This window comes from Triturus cristatus, chromosome 2_1 (genome assembly GCF_964204655.1).
Source record: "Triturus cristatus chromosome 2_1, aTriCri1.1, whole genome shotgun sequence".
NCBI classification, from domain to species: domain Eukaryota; kingdom Metazoa; phylum Chordata; class Amphibia; order Caudata; family Salamandridae; genus Triturus; species Triturus cristatus.
Window position 1 is genome coordinate 997,805,347 of NC_140581.1, and position 15,822 is coordinate 997,821,168.

General features: G+C 48.2%; 1 protein-coding gene across 2 annotated transcripts; it reads left to right on the forward strand.

Moving 5' to 3' along the window:
- Positions 1-8,168: 8,168 nt before the first annotated feature.
- Positions 8,169-15,595, forward strand: LOC146866212 (perilipin-2-like). 2 transcript variants are annotated; one of them, XM_085634629.1, is made up of 8 exons: positions 8,169-8,277; positions 9,545-9,590; positions 9,687-9,882; positions 11,603-11,685; positions 11,957-12,242; positions 13,929-14,113; positions 14,478-14,612; positions 14,873-15,595. In XM_085634629.1, exons 2-8 carry the CDS (start codon positions 9,561-9,563, stop codon positions 15,257-15,259), a joined length of 1,302 nt encoding a protein of 433 aa, XP_085490755.1. In that variant the 5' UTR covers positions 8,169-8,277; positions 9,545-9,560; the 3' UTR covers positions 15,260-15,595. The 2 variants fall into 2 exon arrangements, with proteins under 2 accessions (XP_085490755.1, XP_085490763.1); XM_085634637.1 differs by lacking the exon at positions 8,169-8,277 and adding an exon at positions 8,290-8,333.
- Positions 15,596-15,822: the final 227 nt, after the last annotated feature.

Here is a 15,822-nt window from a genome sequence, read left to right on the forward strand (position 1 = left end):
CCACACACACTCAGTGCTGCTAGAAACATGGGGTCCCTTTTTGTTGCGCAAACTACTGAAGCATCACCCGGGGCCTTCCATGGGTTATGCAGGCTTCATCCAGAGCCCAGCCCTGGCAGCCTTACTTGGAGCTCTGATGAAATGAAATGAAAAGAAGAATTTAATAAAGCGGACTGCGGCAAAAGCGGTTTCCTGGCGCTGAGGACTCATCCTTACTCACAGAAAAAACCCGGGAGGACTAGCCATAAAAAGTCTGAAGGTTGAAAGGGATGGAGTGGATAGAAAGGGGGAGGCTGTTCCAAAACCGGGGGGCCAGAACCGAGAAACGGGTGCCCCCGGTACGAGATTTACGAAAGCGGGGGGTGTGAAGCAAAGACAGTGATGAAGAACGAAGAGTTCGAGCAGGGGCGTAAGAAGTGATAAGGGAATTGATGAAATGTGGGGCGGAACGATGGTGAGCCAGGAAAGCCAGACAGGCGAGTTTAAAAAAAGATCTGAAATGTACAGGGAGCCAGTGAAGAGACCTAAGGGCAGGAGTGATGTGAGAACATTTGGGTAAGCGAAGAATAAGTCGGGCCGCCTGATTTTGGATGGCCTGAAGATGGCGGGTTTCATAGGCGGGGATGCCAACATACAGGCCATTCCCATAGTCAAGGCGGGAGATGATTAAGGAGATGACTATAGTTTTAAGGGCATCAACCGAGAAAAACCGAGAGATATTACGAAGGGAAAGGAAACACGAGGAAACAACAGAACTGATTTGTGAGTGCATGGACAGGTCATGGCTGATCTTAATGCCCAAGGTCCGGACGGAAGAGACCGGTACCGGGGGGGGGGGGACCAAAGGAAAGAGGCCAGTGAACAGGGGACCAGGGGTTGGAAGGGCCACCGGTGAGGACACGCTCCGTTTTGTCCGGATTGAGCTTCAAATGATTGGAGCTCATCCACTGCGAGATGAAAACTAGAGTAGAGCAAAACTTGGGGAGGGAATCAAGAGGGGATGAAAGATCGAAGACGAGCTGGAGGTCATCAGCGTAGTTATACACAGAAACCTCCAGCTCCAGAAGAGATGAAACAAGAGGGCGGATATAAAGATCAAAAAGAAGAGGGGAAAGAGAAGAGCCCTGCGGCACCCCACAGGTGACCGAGCGAGGGAAGCGGAAAATCCGGAGAGGTGAACCGCTTGCGTCCTGCCTAAAAGGAAGGACGCGATCCAGGAAAGGGCAGTGCCCTGAATGCCCGCTGCGCTGACACGGTCGAGAAGAATGGCATGATCGACCGTGTCAAACGCAGCGGACAGATCGAGGAGGACCAGAGCTTGGGGGAGACTGATATCAGCTTTCCCCTTAAGTTCATCCATGACCGCCAGCACCACGCCCTCAGTAGAGTGGCCAGGGCGGAAACCCGCCTGATGGGAGGCTAAAAGACGATTCTCCTCGAGATAGGTGGACAAGCAAGAAGTGACATAGCTTTCAAGGATCTTCCCGAGATAGGGGAGCAGAGAGATGGGCCTGAAATTAGATAGCAGAGAGGGGTCAAGACTAGGTTTTTTAAGAATGGGAAGAACGATAGCAGATTTAAATGAAGAGGGGACAGAACCCAGAGTAAGAGAAGCATTGAGAAGAGCAAGAGGGGGGACAGGGCAGCTGGAGTAGAGTGTTCTAAGAATGTGAGCAGGAGCACAATCCGCGGGAGAGCCGGACTTGACTTTAGCAAGCAGATCCAAGAAGAGCTGAGAGGAAATAGGTTGAAAATAATCAAAAGAAGAAGAGGGTGAAGAAGAAAAGGCAGAGAGTTCAGGTTGGGGCACGAGAGGAATGTTAGCCTTAATAGTAAGGATCTTATCAATGAAGTAGTCATTGAGTGAGGAACATAAAGATTGAGAAGGAACCAAGGATGTGCAAGTGCGGTCAGAAGTGGCAAGGTTATGAACTAATGAAAAGATTTCACGCGATTTGTTGGCAGAGGAGGTAACTCTCTCAGTGAAATATTTGGTCTTGGCCGCTAAAATGGCTCTTTTGTACTCGTTCAAGAGGGTTTTGTATTTAAGCCGGAGAGTGGGACAGTAATTCCGTCTCCACTGGCAATCCGAACGCCTGAGACCCAGTTTAAGAGTTTTTAATTCACAGGTAAACCATTTGTGGGCATCATAAGGTCGGACAAGTTTAACCCTCTTGAGCGGGGCAGCCTGATCACAAGAGGAAGAGAGCCAGACACTAATGGCGTCAGCCTGATCTTCCAAGGGCAAATCAGTCAAGTCAGGAGCAGATAGGGCCAGAGAAGATGAGAGAGAATTAAGATCAATCTGGTTCCAGCTGCGTGCCAGAATGGTTTTAGAAAGAGGAGCTTTTTCGGCAGAACCCAGATGGATAGAAAAAGAGATCATAGAGTGATCCGACCAAACACAGGGAAGAATAGAAGTGGATGAAATATTACAACGTGAAGACCAAATTTGATCCAGGGTATGACCCTGGATATGAGTGGGGGCCGAAACATGAGAAGAGAAATTGAGGCACTTGAGAGTGGCAGTGAAATCTTTGGATGATGAATCCTCCCCGGGGTCACCTGGCCAATAATTAAAATCACCGAGTAGCAACAGCGAAGAATTGTTGACCACATGGGGGTGGCCAGGAGATCCTGCAGGGTGGACACAAAGAGCGGCATGGCTTGAGGGGGACGATACAGAAGAACAACGGTGAGGGGTAAGGGAAGATTAAGGGAGCGGGCCACCAAGAAGTCCACATTAAGTATAGAAGGGTGGGCGAGAAGTTGAAATTTCAAAGAGGAATGAATTATCATGGCCACACCCCCGCCTACCTTACCGTCCGGGCGGTCAGCTCGGAGGGCATAGTAGGTATCGGGTAAGATAGCTAGGAGATCAGGAAGAGAGTCGGAGGAAAACCAGGTTTCTGTGAGAAAAAGGAAATCAGGAGAGTCAGTGTGGAGGAGAGTGGAAAGTGCCGTTTGATTTTTGGCCGCAGAGCGAGTGTTGAGCAAAATAGCAGAGGCTGGAGGGAGACTAAGAAAAGAGCGGGAAGCAGGAGGAATACAGGGCAAGGGAAGGGAAGAAGTGATACCATCAGAAGGGGAACTAGAGGGAGGGTGGGCATAAATACCCAAAGCATCTAGATGGAGCCGTAGAGAAGGAGAGAGAGGATGAGTAGTGGAATGAGCAGACAGTTGGGCCAAAGTATACACCAGAGGAGAGGCGAGGTCTGTGGCCCCTGGTCCCGGCCCGTCGCGGACGGGCGCAGACGGGCTTAACTTAGGCTCAACTTCGGCGCGCCTTCGTCGCGCCCGCTGCGCCGCCGGTGCCAACTGGCCAAGATAAAGGGGCACATAGGGGGAGTGGCAGGGGTGGGAGGGGCCAGAAAGCTGCACCGCTAACCCAGAGCCGCCCAAGATGGAGGACTCGCCCGTCTCTACTCCGAGCAGCAGCCCGGCAGGAGGAGGCGATCAGCGGCCGGCGCTCTGGGGGAGTGCAGGAAGCAGCTAAAATAACATTGCGCGATAGTCCAGAGCGCAGCTAAGGAACACCAAGGATCGTGGCACAAGGTGAGTGTTGGAAGTTAAAATGCGACGTTGCTCCCGGCGAAGCCTCGGGAGATCTGTGAAAGGAGTGAGAATGGGCGCGATGTCCACTGAGCGCCTGGAAGTACTTGTCGGGTGGGAGGGGCCAGAAAGCTGCACCGCTAACCCAGAGCCACCCAAGATGGAGGACTCGCCCGTCTCTACTCCGAGCAGCAGCCCGGCAGGAGGAGGCGATCAGCGGCCGGCGCTCTGGGGGGCGTGCAGGAAGCACCTAAAATAACGTTGCGCGATAGTCCAGAGCGCAGCTAAGGAACACCAAGGATCGTGGCACAAGGTGAGTGTTGGAAGTTAAAATGCGACGTTGCTCCCGGCGAAGCCTCGGGAGATCTGTGAAAGGAGTGAGAATGGGCGCGATGCCCACTGAGCGCCTGGAAGTACTTGTCGGGGGGGGAGGGGCCAGAAAGCTGCACCGCTAACCCAGAGCCACCCAAGATGGAGGACTCGCCCGTCTCTACTCCGAGCAGCAGCCCGGCAGGAGGAGGCGATCAGCGGCCGGCGCTCTGGGGGGCGTGCAGGAAGCAGCTAAAATAACGTTGCGCGATAGTCCAGAGCGCAACCACACCAGAGGCCCGCACTGATGCTACGTCATAGGTTTCCCATCTGCAGGGTACAATAACATACATGCCAGCATTTCAGAAAAGCAAAGTGGGAGATTTAAAAAAAAATAATAATAATCGGGAGAATGGGGCCTTCAGTCGGGTTTCTGTCATGTATGGACTTTGGAAGTGTGCTGCTGCAGGATCGGACATTTGAAAGCAACTTCACATGTTTTTTTATCGCCTTTCAGAAGCATGGAGCGCAATGGCAGGCAGAGAAAGAGAGGGATGCAAGAGTTTGAACTGGCCTGGCAGGTTGCGGTCAGTGCATACAACCCCCCCCCCCCCCCTCTCCCCCGTCAGCCCGGGCTGAATTAGCTTCAGGCACACACACAGCCACCGCCCCCCCGCCCCCGCTCCCAGTACTTCACAGACCATTCGCTTGTTAATGAGGCTTAGTTGTTTTTTCACCTCTTCTAGACCTCCTGCATCGCCATTCTGACTATTGCTGGAAGAATTAGCACGTTACACTGCAGGTAGTTCCAAGCACTTCTCACTGGCACACCACGACGTCGCCATTGGTAACCTGCGGGCCGGCCAGATGGTGGGGGGAGTGGGGGGGGGCAGGAGGTCATTGGTCCCCAGGCCCCACGCTTTCTCAAGGCCTTGAACGTGGGCAACATTATTATAGATTTTAAAGCACGTCTGCCCTATTTGTTAATGACGAGCCACCTGACCATGCCGGGGCCTTAAATGGAGCCAGAGGCAGGACCTCAGGGCCGGCTTTAGGGCGGTGCGACCGGTGCCACCGAACCGGGTGCTGGCTTCCTGGGGGCACCGTGTTTGAAAGTTTATTAAGCTTTTGAACCTGCTGCAGCGTTTCTTTCCGCCGGCAATTACCAGACTTCACATAAATGTCAAGAAAACTTGTGTGATTAATTATCTTCCTGGAGAGAGCTTGGTGTTTTGTAAAGTTGAGGTTTTGACTTAGGTGAAGTTAGTGCAGAGGATTAATATGCCTGCTGCAAACAACGTGTACCAAGTAGATTACAGAGTGCATATGATGTAAACAGATCAGCAGATCATTGCTTTCAAAACAGACTTGCAACACATATTTTATCCACGCAGAGTGTCAGTGTTGTATGCTGTGTTGCAGGCATGGCTTTGTTATTATACTTTTTTAAGGGTCCTCACATCCGCCAAGGGCTAGGGGTAGCAATGCTAAGATGAGAGTGAGTGGACCAGAGCAGCTGAAGCGAGGGGAGAGGATGTGGCCTAAGGACTAGAGTGGCCGATCTCGAAGCTGGGGAACCGGTTCGAGTCTGCAACGGCAGGCAGCTGCTGCAGGGAGGGCAGCTGCAGTAGGCAAGGAGGGCAGCAGGCAGGAGCAGAAGACCGGGCAAGGCAGGCAGCACCCAGCGAGGGCACCGGCGAGGCTTTACTCTCTTCCCTGCTGCTCCGGTCAGGATGCGCCTGCTCTCCGCCGCCTGCCCCCGAAGTGACCCAGGAGCGCCCACCCCATGGATCTGGACTGCTGGAGCCCGGGATGCGTCGCCTGTCAATTGGAGGATGGCCGCTCGCCTCTAGGCGCCTTCCATCTATGCGCACTGCCCGCCTCTAGGCGCCTGCCTTCCATCCATACGCATTGCAGAGCGTGTTTGGGGGAGGCTGGTGCCCCACGCGCCCCCTCTCTCTGCCCGTGCCCCTCCTCCCACGCTCCAGGCGCTTCTGCTCCGCCGCACGGAGGGACCCCTGCCCCGGAGGCGGGCACCGTCGGTGGGAGCTGCAGGGGCTCTTAAGGGGTGAAATAACAGCGAGGCCTCATTAACTTGCAAATGGTCTTTTAAAAACCTGTGGAGTGCCCGGTTGCGGCTGTATGTGCGACGGGGGGGGGCCTTTAAGTCCAATGGGTGGTGCGCCTGGCACAAGCCCACCTTCCGGTAGTGTTTAACAAAGGCTCATTTAATCTAAATTAACAGAAAGCGTTTTTTTCATTTATATACGTGGTTAAAATTGGGGAGATTCTCGCGAAATTGTAATACAATGGCAACATTTGCTCCCTAGCTACCAAATCTAGCCACCCTGCCAGGTTTCGCCTGTGCAACGATCCGCTACACCACGCTGGCTAGTCTTGCAAAACAACATGCGGGCACTTTCCACTTACCTGCTGGGCCTTGGAGCACTTGGAGCACTGGCGGTCATCGTCTCGTCGTCGTTTCGTCGTCGGGGGGTCTGAAGTGCGCTGTGGTGTGGTGTGTGGGGCCAGTCAAAGTCCGGACAGCATTTTCAATCGGACCTGGCCCCACCCACCAACCTTGCCAACCAATGTGTGTCCCCGAATTTAATGGGGGTGACACACGTTCCAAACTGCTCTGTTCTGGGGCTTTGCATCTAACGCTTTGGCTCCATCAAGTGGCCAAGCGGTGCAACACCAATGAAAATCAGTGACACTCGGTTTAAACCGAGTGCGCTGATTTTCATCCGGTAGGGTAGTGTCGGTTAGATTCGGTTTAAACCGAATTCCGGACAGCCTAGTCATGTCCCTTACGGGCATTGATGTCTCTGTTTTCGGAGCTCATTCCACCAGGGGAGCCATGGCCTCCAAAGCTTTTTGGGCAGGCTCTCGCTTGGAGGACATTCTGAGATCAGCAGATTGGTCTAATGACAATGTTTTTCGAATATTTTATTGTAAACCTGTTGTTACTGTTGCTTCTTTGGTAGTGGATATGCTTTAAACAAGCAAAATAGAAGCCTTCGGTCTTGCCATAAAATGTAGATTTTCCTAATACATTATGACGGAAAGTCTTAATTTTATTAAAGACACGGAGGCGAGTATTAACCCACCACAACACTTCTAGCTGTGTTTCTCCCTCCCTTTTGCGACTCCAGCGTTGCCTCCAGCATCTTCATGATGGAGCAGATGACCTGCGTAAGCATCTGTCTCTTCACCGGGTCAAGTCTCCTCCTGCTCTCGATTCTTCTACTGCGTTTCCTGCGGATCGCAGATGCTGGCTGGATGTTGGGCAAACCTTTTGTTCTTGGCCTTTAGCCCTTTCTATTGTTTTTTCTATTGTTCCACTGTTTACTGACGCTATCTGATCTGCTCGCTTGCGAAAAGAGGAATGTTTGCAGTCAGATGTGACGTTATCTATACTAGTGTTCCCTGATTGGTTACAAGGTTTTGGTCTTTTGCGTTCCCATTGGCCATTTGTCTCCCCTTGGCCCTCTGGGAACTGTATTTTCTTACTTATCTTGGCAGCTATGGAAAATAAAGCAAGTTAAGAAAGCATAATACTCGCCTCCGTGTCTTTAAAAAAATTAAGACTTTCCGTCATAATGTATTAGGAAAATCTACATTAACCCCTTCCCTGCTCATGACGGAACCACTCCGTCATGAGCCACGGGTGCCGTGTGCTCATGACGGAGTGGTTCCGTCATGCCGCGGCAGTTGGCGGCCGCTCCTCCCACGCGGTGCTAATTCCCTGCCTGTGCGGGCGATTAGCGCAGTGGGCGGAGTCATGACGGAACCACTCCGTCATGAGCACAGCTCAACCGTGACTCATGACGGAGTGGCTCCGTCATGAGCACAGCGCCACCGCGCTGCCCCCAAACTCCCCCCAGCACTGCGGCGGAATTCCTGCCGCAGCCAAGGGGTTAAATACGAGTAGTATTTATGTCCTACTTTTGTTATGAGGAGAATGTGCCATGGCTGCTTTGCGTTCCCACGCCGACCCTGGTCACGTCACATGAACCTTTCAACTTTAACAGGTTGTGAGTAAGGCTAGCTACTTGGAAATTGCATCATATGCCATTGTATCACGTTCCTTGTGGCTGAGCGACAGCCTACTTGTGAAAATTAGACGAGAGGGATCAGTACTAACATATTAGCATAAAAAAATAGCTTTTTGCATGCAGTTGAATGCAACGACGTACTTAACAGCTGTCTTTAAACTTCGTGGGAGGGAGGGGCTTAAGCAGGTGGGAATTCCTAAAGGCAGCGCGTGACGTGCCATTACACCCCGGCCTCTATGACGCTCCTGTGCTGTCACAGAAGTGAGCTGAGCAGCAGTCTCGCGAGAAGCGCAGAAGCATAAATAACGGTCGCGCATCATTCTTGAGAACAGAATATTTTTGTCTTGAAGCAGTGGTGGTGAGTTGGTTGTGGGGATTGATATTTCGACGACTTCAATCGCCGGGATGTAGGAGGTATTTCTCCCTGTTAGGTATTGTTAGCGCAAGGCCTTCGTCGCCTCTGGAAGAAGTGGTGATTTATTTAATTTTTGACATACGCGCTGCAACTTTTTCCTCTGTAGCGCTTAGAGGCTTCACTCGTAAACTTTAAGCGGGTAGTAGGGGGCGCTCGCTGCACTCTTCCTGTGTGACCGAGTATCCGAGGTCTCCACAGGGATTCCTGGCAGGATTTTAAGTGGGCCGGGTCCTGCTGTTGCAGAGCACCGACCGAAGTGCTGAGACGGGTCCCTATCGAGCTTACCATTTTCGCCCTCACCAAAAGACAAAAAATCTTAACTCTGCCTGCAACCCTTCACTGCCTTTGATGTAACTTCAAAGACACTCGTTTTAGTTATTTCAGAAATTAAGTATTTTCAATATTCTAAACAACAAAGCCATAGTTGTTGCTCTGTTATCTTGGGCAACTAACCGCCACTGACAATGATAGTCCTGGCTTGTTGTATGTTACTTGTGGTTCTGTATATCTGGTTGCATTGACTGAAGCAGCAAAATACCAGTCAGGCGATACACTATCCTACGCGTAGACTTTCAGTTTACGTGTTTTTAAGCCACGCCTTTAATTACGTCGGTTACGCCCTTTGATGGGACTCTCTTCCCCCCCCCCCCCCTCCCCTGCTCTGATTTTCAGCGGTCTTAAGCAGATAGGCTTCACTCTGAACAGCGTATGTGCAGCCCAGGAGCGTTTATGATCCTCTTGAGATTGAGGGAGGGGACCGACACTAAGGCTAATTTTAGTTAGTAATAGCACATGCGGATATAGCTAAAGAGAACGCGGCAAACCACTAAATCCCTGTTTTACTGTCGCATGTTCAAAATTTGACCTATTTGCTTAAACGGTAAGATGAGCCTGTGCATTCCTGGCCTTTTGATTTCGCTCGAGGTCTCACAAAGGTGGGCATTAAAGTCTAAGGTGCTTCGCTGTTCCACGCCACTGAAAATTCCCTCTTACATTGCTTTATTAGTCGGGGATTAGATGTGGCCCATCCTTATTCTAATTAATGTTATCATGTTAGCCATGTTTTGCAGTGTCGCCCGAGGGCATGGTTTTTCTGTCGGGAGTTGCCGGGTTTCTCTCGATCCTTTGCTAATGTTTATTAGTGGTGCAAGTAGTAGAGTTGCTACTGTGACTTTCTCGTTACTTTGCTAATCTGTTATCCGTTCAATAGGATTTGCGATACCACGATGTCTTCGGTAGCAGTTGAGCATCCACAGGTAATGGCTGGGTTTATTAATTTGCTTTTATATTTTGAGTTTAGTAAAACCAGTGACTCTTTTCTAGATGACTTGCAATGTCTGTTTCTTAAACAGAATGTGGTGTCACGCGTGATCAGCCTCCCCCTTATTAGCTCCACCTATGGGATGGTGTCCTCGGTCTACGCCAACACAAAGGAGAACCATCCCTACCTGAGGTCGGTCTGTGAAGTGGCAGAAATGGGAGTATTGACCGTCACTAACGTGGCTATAACCAGCGCCAAACCAATACTTCAAAAGATGGAGACTCAGAGTAAGTGAAGCTAAAGGCTGATTATTGGCTTGCGCCCCCCCCCCCCCCCGCCGTAAATGTTACATGCAGTGCTGTTGCTCCAGGTTTAAACTTCTTTCACTCTGTGTTAAATTAACCATGCTTGATCTGGGTTTGCAGATGGACTTCAGTTCGTAAACTGTCTTACTCGCCCTACTGTTCCAATTTGTGAATGCATCCCTTGAAAGTAGCGATGTAAGCCACTTGAAGGGCGGTAGCTGCACCTCAGCTTTTCCCCATGGCAGCCTTGCTGTGGCATAGCTATTATAATTGCATAGGTCCGCAACCGTTTAAGATTCCAGTATGGCGACTTTAAAGTTGGCAGACTTCAGATAAATGTTAATCAAATGTCAGACTACGGAAGAGTCTGAAAGTTTTGTTTAGTGTTGCTCATATTTAAGTAATGGCTGTAACACTACCATCCAGATTCTCCTTTGCATATTGATTTTGTTGAAATGTTGGCATTTTTGTTAAATGTCTTGGCTTGGTGTACCCTACCTGTCTTTACTATCAGATGGGTCAGTTTGAGGTGCAGGCCAAACATTTTCTCTGGAGAAGTGCTCTTCGTGTTGGGAAGCTGGTCTCAGATGGAACTCTATATAAACAAAAAAAAACTCCTGTCATCAATTCATATAATCTCGTATCAACCATAAGATAATACATCTCGATTATCAAATCAATCATACTCTTATCCAGGCCTAGGTATAACCTTGATTATGCTTGTGGGCACGATTTGAGCAGTAAGGAAATGGATCTTAAACTGACATGGTTCTGTACAATCAAGGACTTAATTTAGCTTTGGATGCAAATGCTCCTTAAATTATCGGTTGGACGCATTTAGCTTTCAAGACTGTTAAGCAGGGTACCCATCAGTGCTGTTCCAGTTAAATATACATTTTCATAGGGCATAAATGAGAGTTTTAATTTTTGATGTTTAGGCTGTCGCTTTAGTTTTGACGGCAGCAGGTCAGTGATGCAGCTTCAACTTTTAGCCTTCCTTGAGACATGGATTAGTTGATCAATAAGGGGAATTACCTTATTGGTCTCGAGATTGTGGTGGGCATGGTTTGAGCTCACAACTAGCTCTGCATTAAATGTTAATAGCTAGTAAGTTATGTACCCTCCTTGATTTCAGATTATAAAGTCATCCCACACAAGTGCTGCGGACTCTACATAATGGCGGAGTCTCCTTCCTGGATGATAGGGCATGATACTGGGCCACACCTCTAACAGCCATCAACAACTGGGTTCTAATCACCTTACATTGACAGTTGGAAAAGGAGGGTCTGAGCGCGATCGCACAAGCTTTTTCTGTATGTGGACAGGGTGTTAGACAGTTGCTGGCAACACAGGTGGCATTGGAGGCATGGGCTAGGGCAGGATTCCTCAACCTTTGTCATCTGAGCTGCTGATGAGCGAATATCATCCCAAGTTAGTAATATTACAGTTCTAATAGTAGCCACATTGGACAAGATCACTTTAGTGACCACTAGGTCCAAGATTAGCAGCAGTGATCCCCTCCGTGCATCAACCGGAAAAAAGTTTGTTAATTTGGAATGCCTACACGTAGGTAGTATATGCTAGCTGCAGTGCCCATGGCACAAAAGTAATCGTATCAGTAATAAGTCTCTGCACATGATTCATAGTCAGATACAAACTGAATGGTTTAAACTGTATGAAACTTAATGTTCAATGTTTTCAGTTGCAGTTGCGAACGACTATGCATGTATGGGTCTTGATAAGATAGAAGAGAAGCTACCAATATTGTATCAGCCGTCAGACAAGGTAAGTTTCAACAATACAGATGCATGGTGGTAGTATTTATATATGGTTAGCTATACTGACTGTGCATGCCCTTTATCTGGGTCTGTAGTTGAGAATTCCTGTAATTTGCTGCTGCTAATGCTAAACTTCCATGCTGTGCAGCTTATTTCAATCCTTATTGTATGTACTTTTGTAATTGAGAGAACTTGCCTAGTCAGGCAATTTTTTTTAATGCTTAAGCTATACATTGAATGAAATGTATAGAGATTTATGCTCTTGTACTTTTCAATAGATTGTGTCCAAAGCCTCCAATATGGTTGTTGGTGCCAAAGAAGCCTTATCCATTACAGTAACGGGTGCCAAAGATACTGTGGCTCATACAATCACTGGTGTGGTCGACAAGACCAAAGAAGCTGTTCATGAGAGCGTGGAAATGACAAAGTCTGTTGTACATGGCAGTATTAACACTGTGCTAGGCAGCCATGTGGTGCAAATTGTGAATAATGGTGTGGACACAGCACTTGCCAAATCTGAGACTCTAATAGACCAGTATCTCCCACTGACTGAGGAAGAGTTGGGTGAGTACATCTGCAGATTTGTTTATTTAGTTCCCCCGTAAGTCTGTCTATACTTGTAGTTTGTTTATTGCTGGTATCTGGAAAACCTATTGTGTTCCCTCCTGTTTGTGGTGGTGAATGGACTCTCTGGGCCTGCTGTGCAGGGAAAGGGCTGGCTATGGAGCCTTGGTGTTGGCTGCTGCTCACTTTGCCATCACATGTTTATCTCTTAGCGGGCCCTTGGCTAGTCCTTGTGTTGCCACAGTTGGTCAGGCTGAAAAGTGTCATTTGATCCACAGTCCACTTCAGACATAAGCCTTTAGTTGGCGCACAAATTTCACTGGTCTTCCCACTATTCTCCGTTTATATACTCCCTACTGGGCCTCATCTTCCTAGACTTCAACTTGCTCTTTTCCTGCCATATGTCAACATCCCATTCCTGCACTGAACACTTTTCTGCCCCCCCGTCTGTTTTCAGACCACATTCTGTTGGCTCTTAAAACATAGACCATTCAGGCTTGTCCTCACACCCGTAGTTTGTCTTCAGAGACTCTTTTCTGCCCATAAAGTCACAAAGCACCTCAAAGCCCAAGAACTTAAATAGTCTTGACCCCTCTAGACACCCTCCACTATCCTCTTCCTGGGCAGCACAATCCATGGATGCCCACAAGTCCACCTTCCTTTCCTCTTCTTTCTCCCCCCCCCCCCCCCCCCCCAACCCCGTAGCATTCCCAGTGATTGTTTCCTTACTCTGAAGCACCCAGAGTGCCCCCCAGAAGCATAACCAACGTGGCTTCCTTGGAATATGTACCCCCCCCCCCCCCCCCCGTCCATTTTTCCTTCCAAAGATCTAAATTACCCCACTGGGCGCACTATTGCTTTAAAAAAGGTTATGTTAAGCTATACATAACATAAGCTGCCTTGTGCTTACAAGGTGTCGATTAAAGTGAGCATAGGTGTCTTTTAAAAAAAGAAAGTAACATGCCTCCTGCAGTTTAGGACCACGTTAGTGTCTACCGCACTACATATAAACCTACATCTTTCCAGGTTACTACCCTAGTAGGATAGGATGGTGGTTTAATTTGGTTATTGCAGAGACCCTTGTGTAACTTGCAGGTGTTACTCTGTGGGGGGGAGGGGGATGATGCAGCAAAGATCTCGTATGAGTTACTTATTATACGTTTGAGGCCTTTCATGGCTGACAGACTTGCAGTCTCAGGACACTTATAAAATACTTTAGAGTTCGGTAGTGGTACTACGCAATGCACTAAACAATTGAGTTTGTTTTGCGATATGAATGGTCTTCGTTTGGTTTGTTCATTTATGTCCACATTTGAAATTGAATACAAACTGTTTGTTCCTTTTATTTTACCAAGGCAGGTTACTAAATTTGTCTTGTTACTTAGTTCTCTAAAAAGCTAATGACCGTTTTAACACTTGACATAACGTGTTCAAGCTAAAGTTAGTTGGTGTTTTATAAGGGGCTGGGGAGCTTTTTTTTTGTTTTTTTTGTTCCCTAATCGTGCTGCACTTGCTTCACACACAGGAGCTGGTTAAATGGCTCCCCCTTCCCACTTATAATGGTTACTCTGATTGCGGGACATTATTCTCTTCACTTCCCTTAATGCATAAGTATGGTTTAAAGTGTAATGAGTTGGCATGTTATGGTCCTAAATTAAGTACCTTGTAATTTGCTTTTGTTTGCAGCTGCAGAAGCTGCATGTGTGCAAGGCTTTGAAGATGGGGCTCAGAAGCCAAACTACTATATTCGAATAGGATCCTTGTCAAGCAAAGTTCGGAAGCGTGCCTACCAGCAAGCCATAGCCCGGTTGAGTGATGCAAAATCCAGGAGCCAGGAAGCAATTTCTCACCTCCACCGTACAGTTGCCCTGGTAAGAAAAGCATTGCCACTGCGCTTATCCCTCTAGATGTTTACTTGTGTCTAGTGTTGTGCTGAAAGTCCGTACCCTCTTATTAGAAATTTATTTTATACCACTTTTGTTCCAACTCAGTGGGGTTGGCAATGTCCATTAAACATTTTCTGCATTCAATGCCTGCTGTAGTATCCTTTCAATCCTACCCGTTAGACAGATGGCATTCAAAATCGGCACTAAACTGGACTTGCAATGTGGGGATTTCTTATTGGTACTGCAGTGGTAAACTATCCACATTGACTGTACTCTGGTTACTTTCTTACTGTTTTATCTGTTAACTACTGAACTGTAACACAAGGCATCAATGCACTTTCTTCTTTAGATGGAATATGCACGGAATAACCTGGATAGCGCCAACCAGAAGCTGCATGATGCCCAAGAAAAGCTTTATCGGTCTTTGTTGGATTGGAGCAAAAGCACGGGCCAAAACTATGGCGAGGAGTGTAACGGCACAGAGGTAAATCTGCACTTGCCTGATCTCCAGATTACTGCCTTGATTAGGAATTCGTTGTGCGGGAATGTAGTGCTATTTATACTTTCGATTTGTGGATGCTTCCTGCAGCAGTGTGCATTGAACTGAAGTTCTGCATAACCCTGCAAGAAGCTGCTGCGACTAGATTCCTGTGCTTAAACTGATGCCAGTATAGGCATTTTGTAAGCCTAATACATGTAGCCTTGTTCAAGTACTTAATTTGTTTGTTCTTTTTTTTTCCCCAGGATGTTGAGTCTCGTACCCTGGCGATTGCCCGCAACATTACAAAACATCTTCAGACCACCTGCATCACTTTAGTGTCCAGTATACACGGCCTGCCCCACAACATCCAGGAACAGGCTCACCACATGAGCGCAATGGCTGGCGATTTGTACCAGAACTTCCACTTGGTCTCCTCTGTCAGAGAAATCTCTGACCACGTTCTTGCGACCACTAAAGGACAATTGGACAAAATGAAGGTTTCACTGGATAATATGGTGGACTATGTTGTGAACAACACACCACTCAACTGGCTGGTGGGTCCCTTTTATCCCCAGTTGGGTGGCACTACTCATACTGAGGAAAAAAACGAAGGGGAGAAGACTAACAGCCAGCATGCATGCCAAAGTTAGTAGCATGTGCACTGCAGCACTCATGTCTGTATAATTATGGCAAGTTATCTGCTACCTCTGGAGCATGGCTCAACTAATCGTGATGGACGAGTTAGACATGCAAGGCATAAAAGCTTGCGGAGAGCATTTGTATGACCATAATTGTATTTACCTTTGAGGTAATTCACTGAATCTTGCCGGTTACTGGTCTTTATTGAGCACTTTTTGTACCGCACATGATTTTCTGGTGGACATGCTTTTGTAAGTGCTACGGTATTATAAATCCTACTTGGTTGTAGATTTCATACTGGGTCACCATGTATTGTGTGTTTCTAGTAATAAACCATTTTAGCAGCATACTGTCTCCAGTGAACACTGTGTTCTCTTGGGTGAGTCTTTGGGTGGCACACCTAATCATTCTGATAGAATGACTCGTGTGCATACCTAATCGTAACTGATGGAGGGCTGGGCCAACTTAACAATTCCTTAAGTCTATCACATGTAACGGAGTTTAGCATGTGCCACCTCATGGTTGCTAACTCCTGTGAAATGAATTGTTGGACCATGCTTGGATATGCAAGTGT

Coding starts and splice junctions, on each gene's coding strand:
- LOC146866212 (XM_085634629.1), top strand. CDS start 9,561: ATGTCTTCGGTAGCAGTTGAGCATCCACAG. Junction 11,686..11,956: donor TGTATCAGCCGTCAGACAAG/GTAAGTTTCAAC, acceptor ACTTTTCAATAG/ATTGTGTCCAAAGCCTCCAA. Junction 14,613..14,872: donor AGGAGTGTAACGGCACAGAG/GTAAATCTGCAC, acceptor TTTTTTCCCCAG/GATGTTGAGTCTCGTACCCT.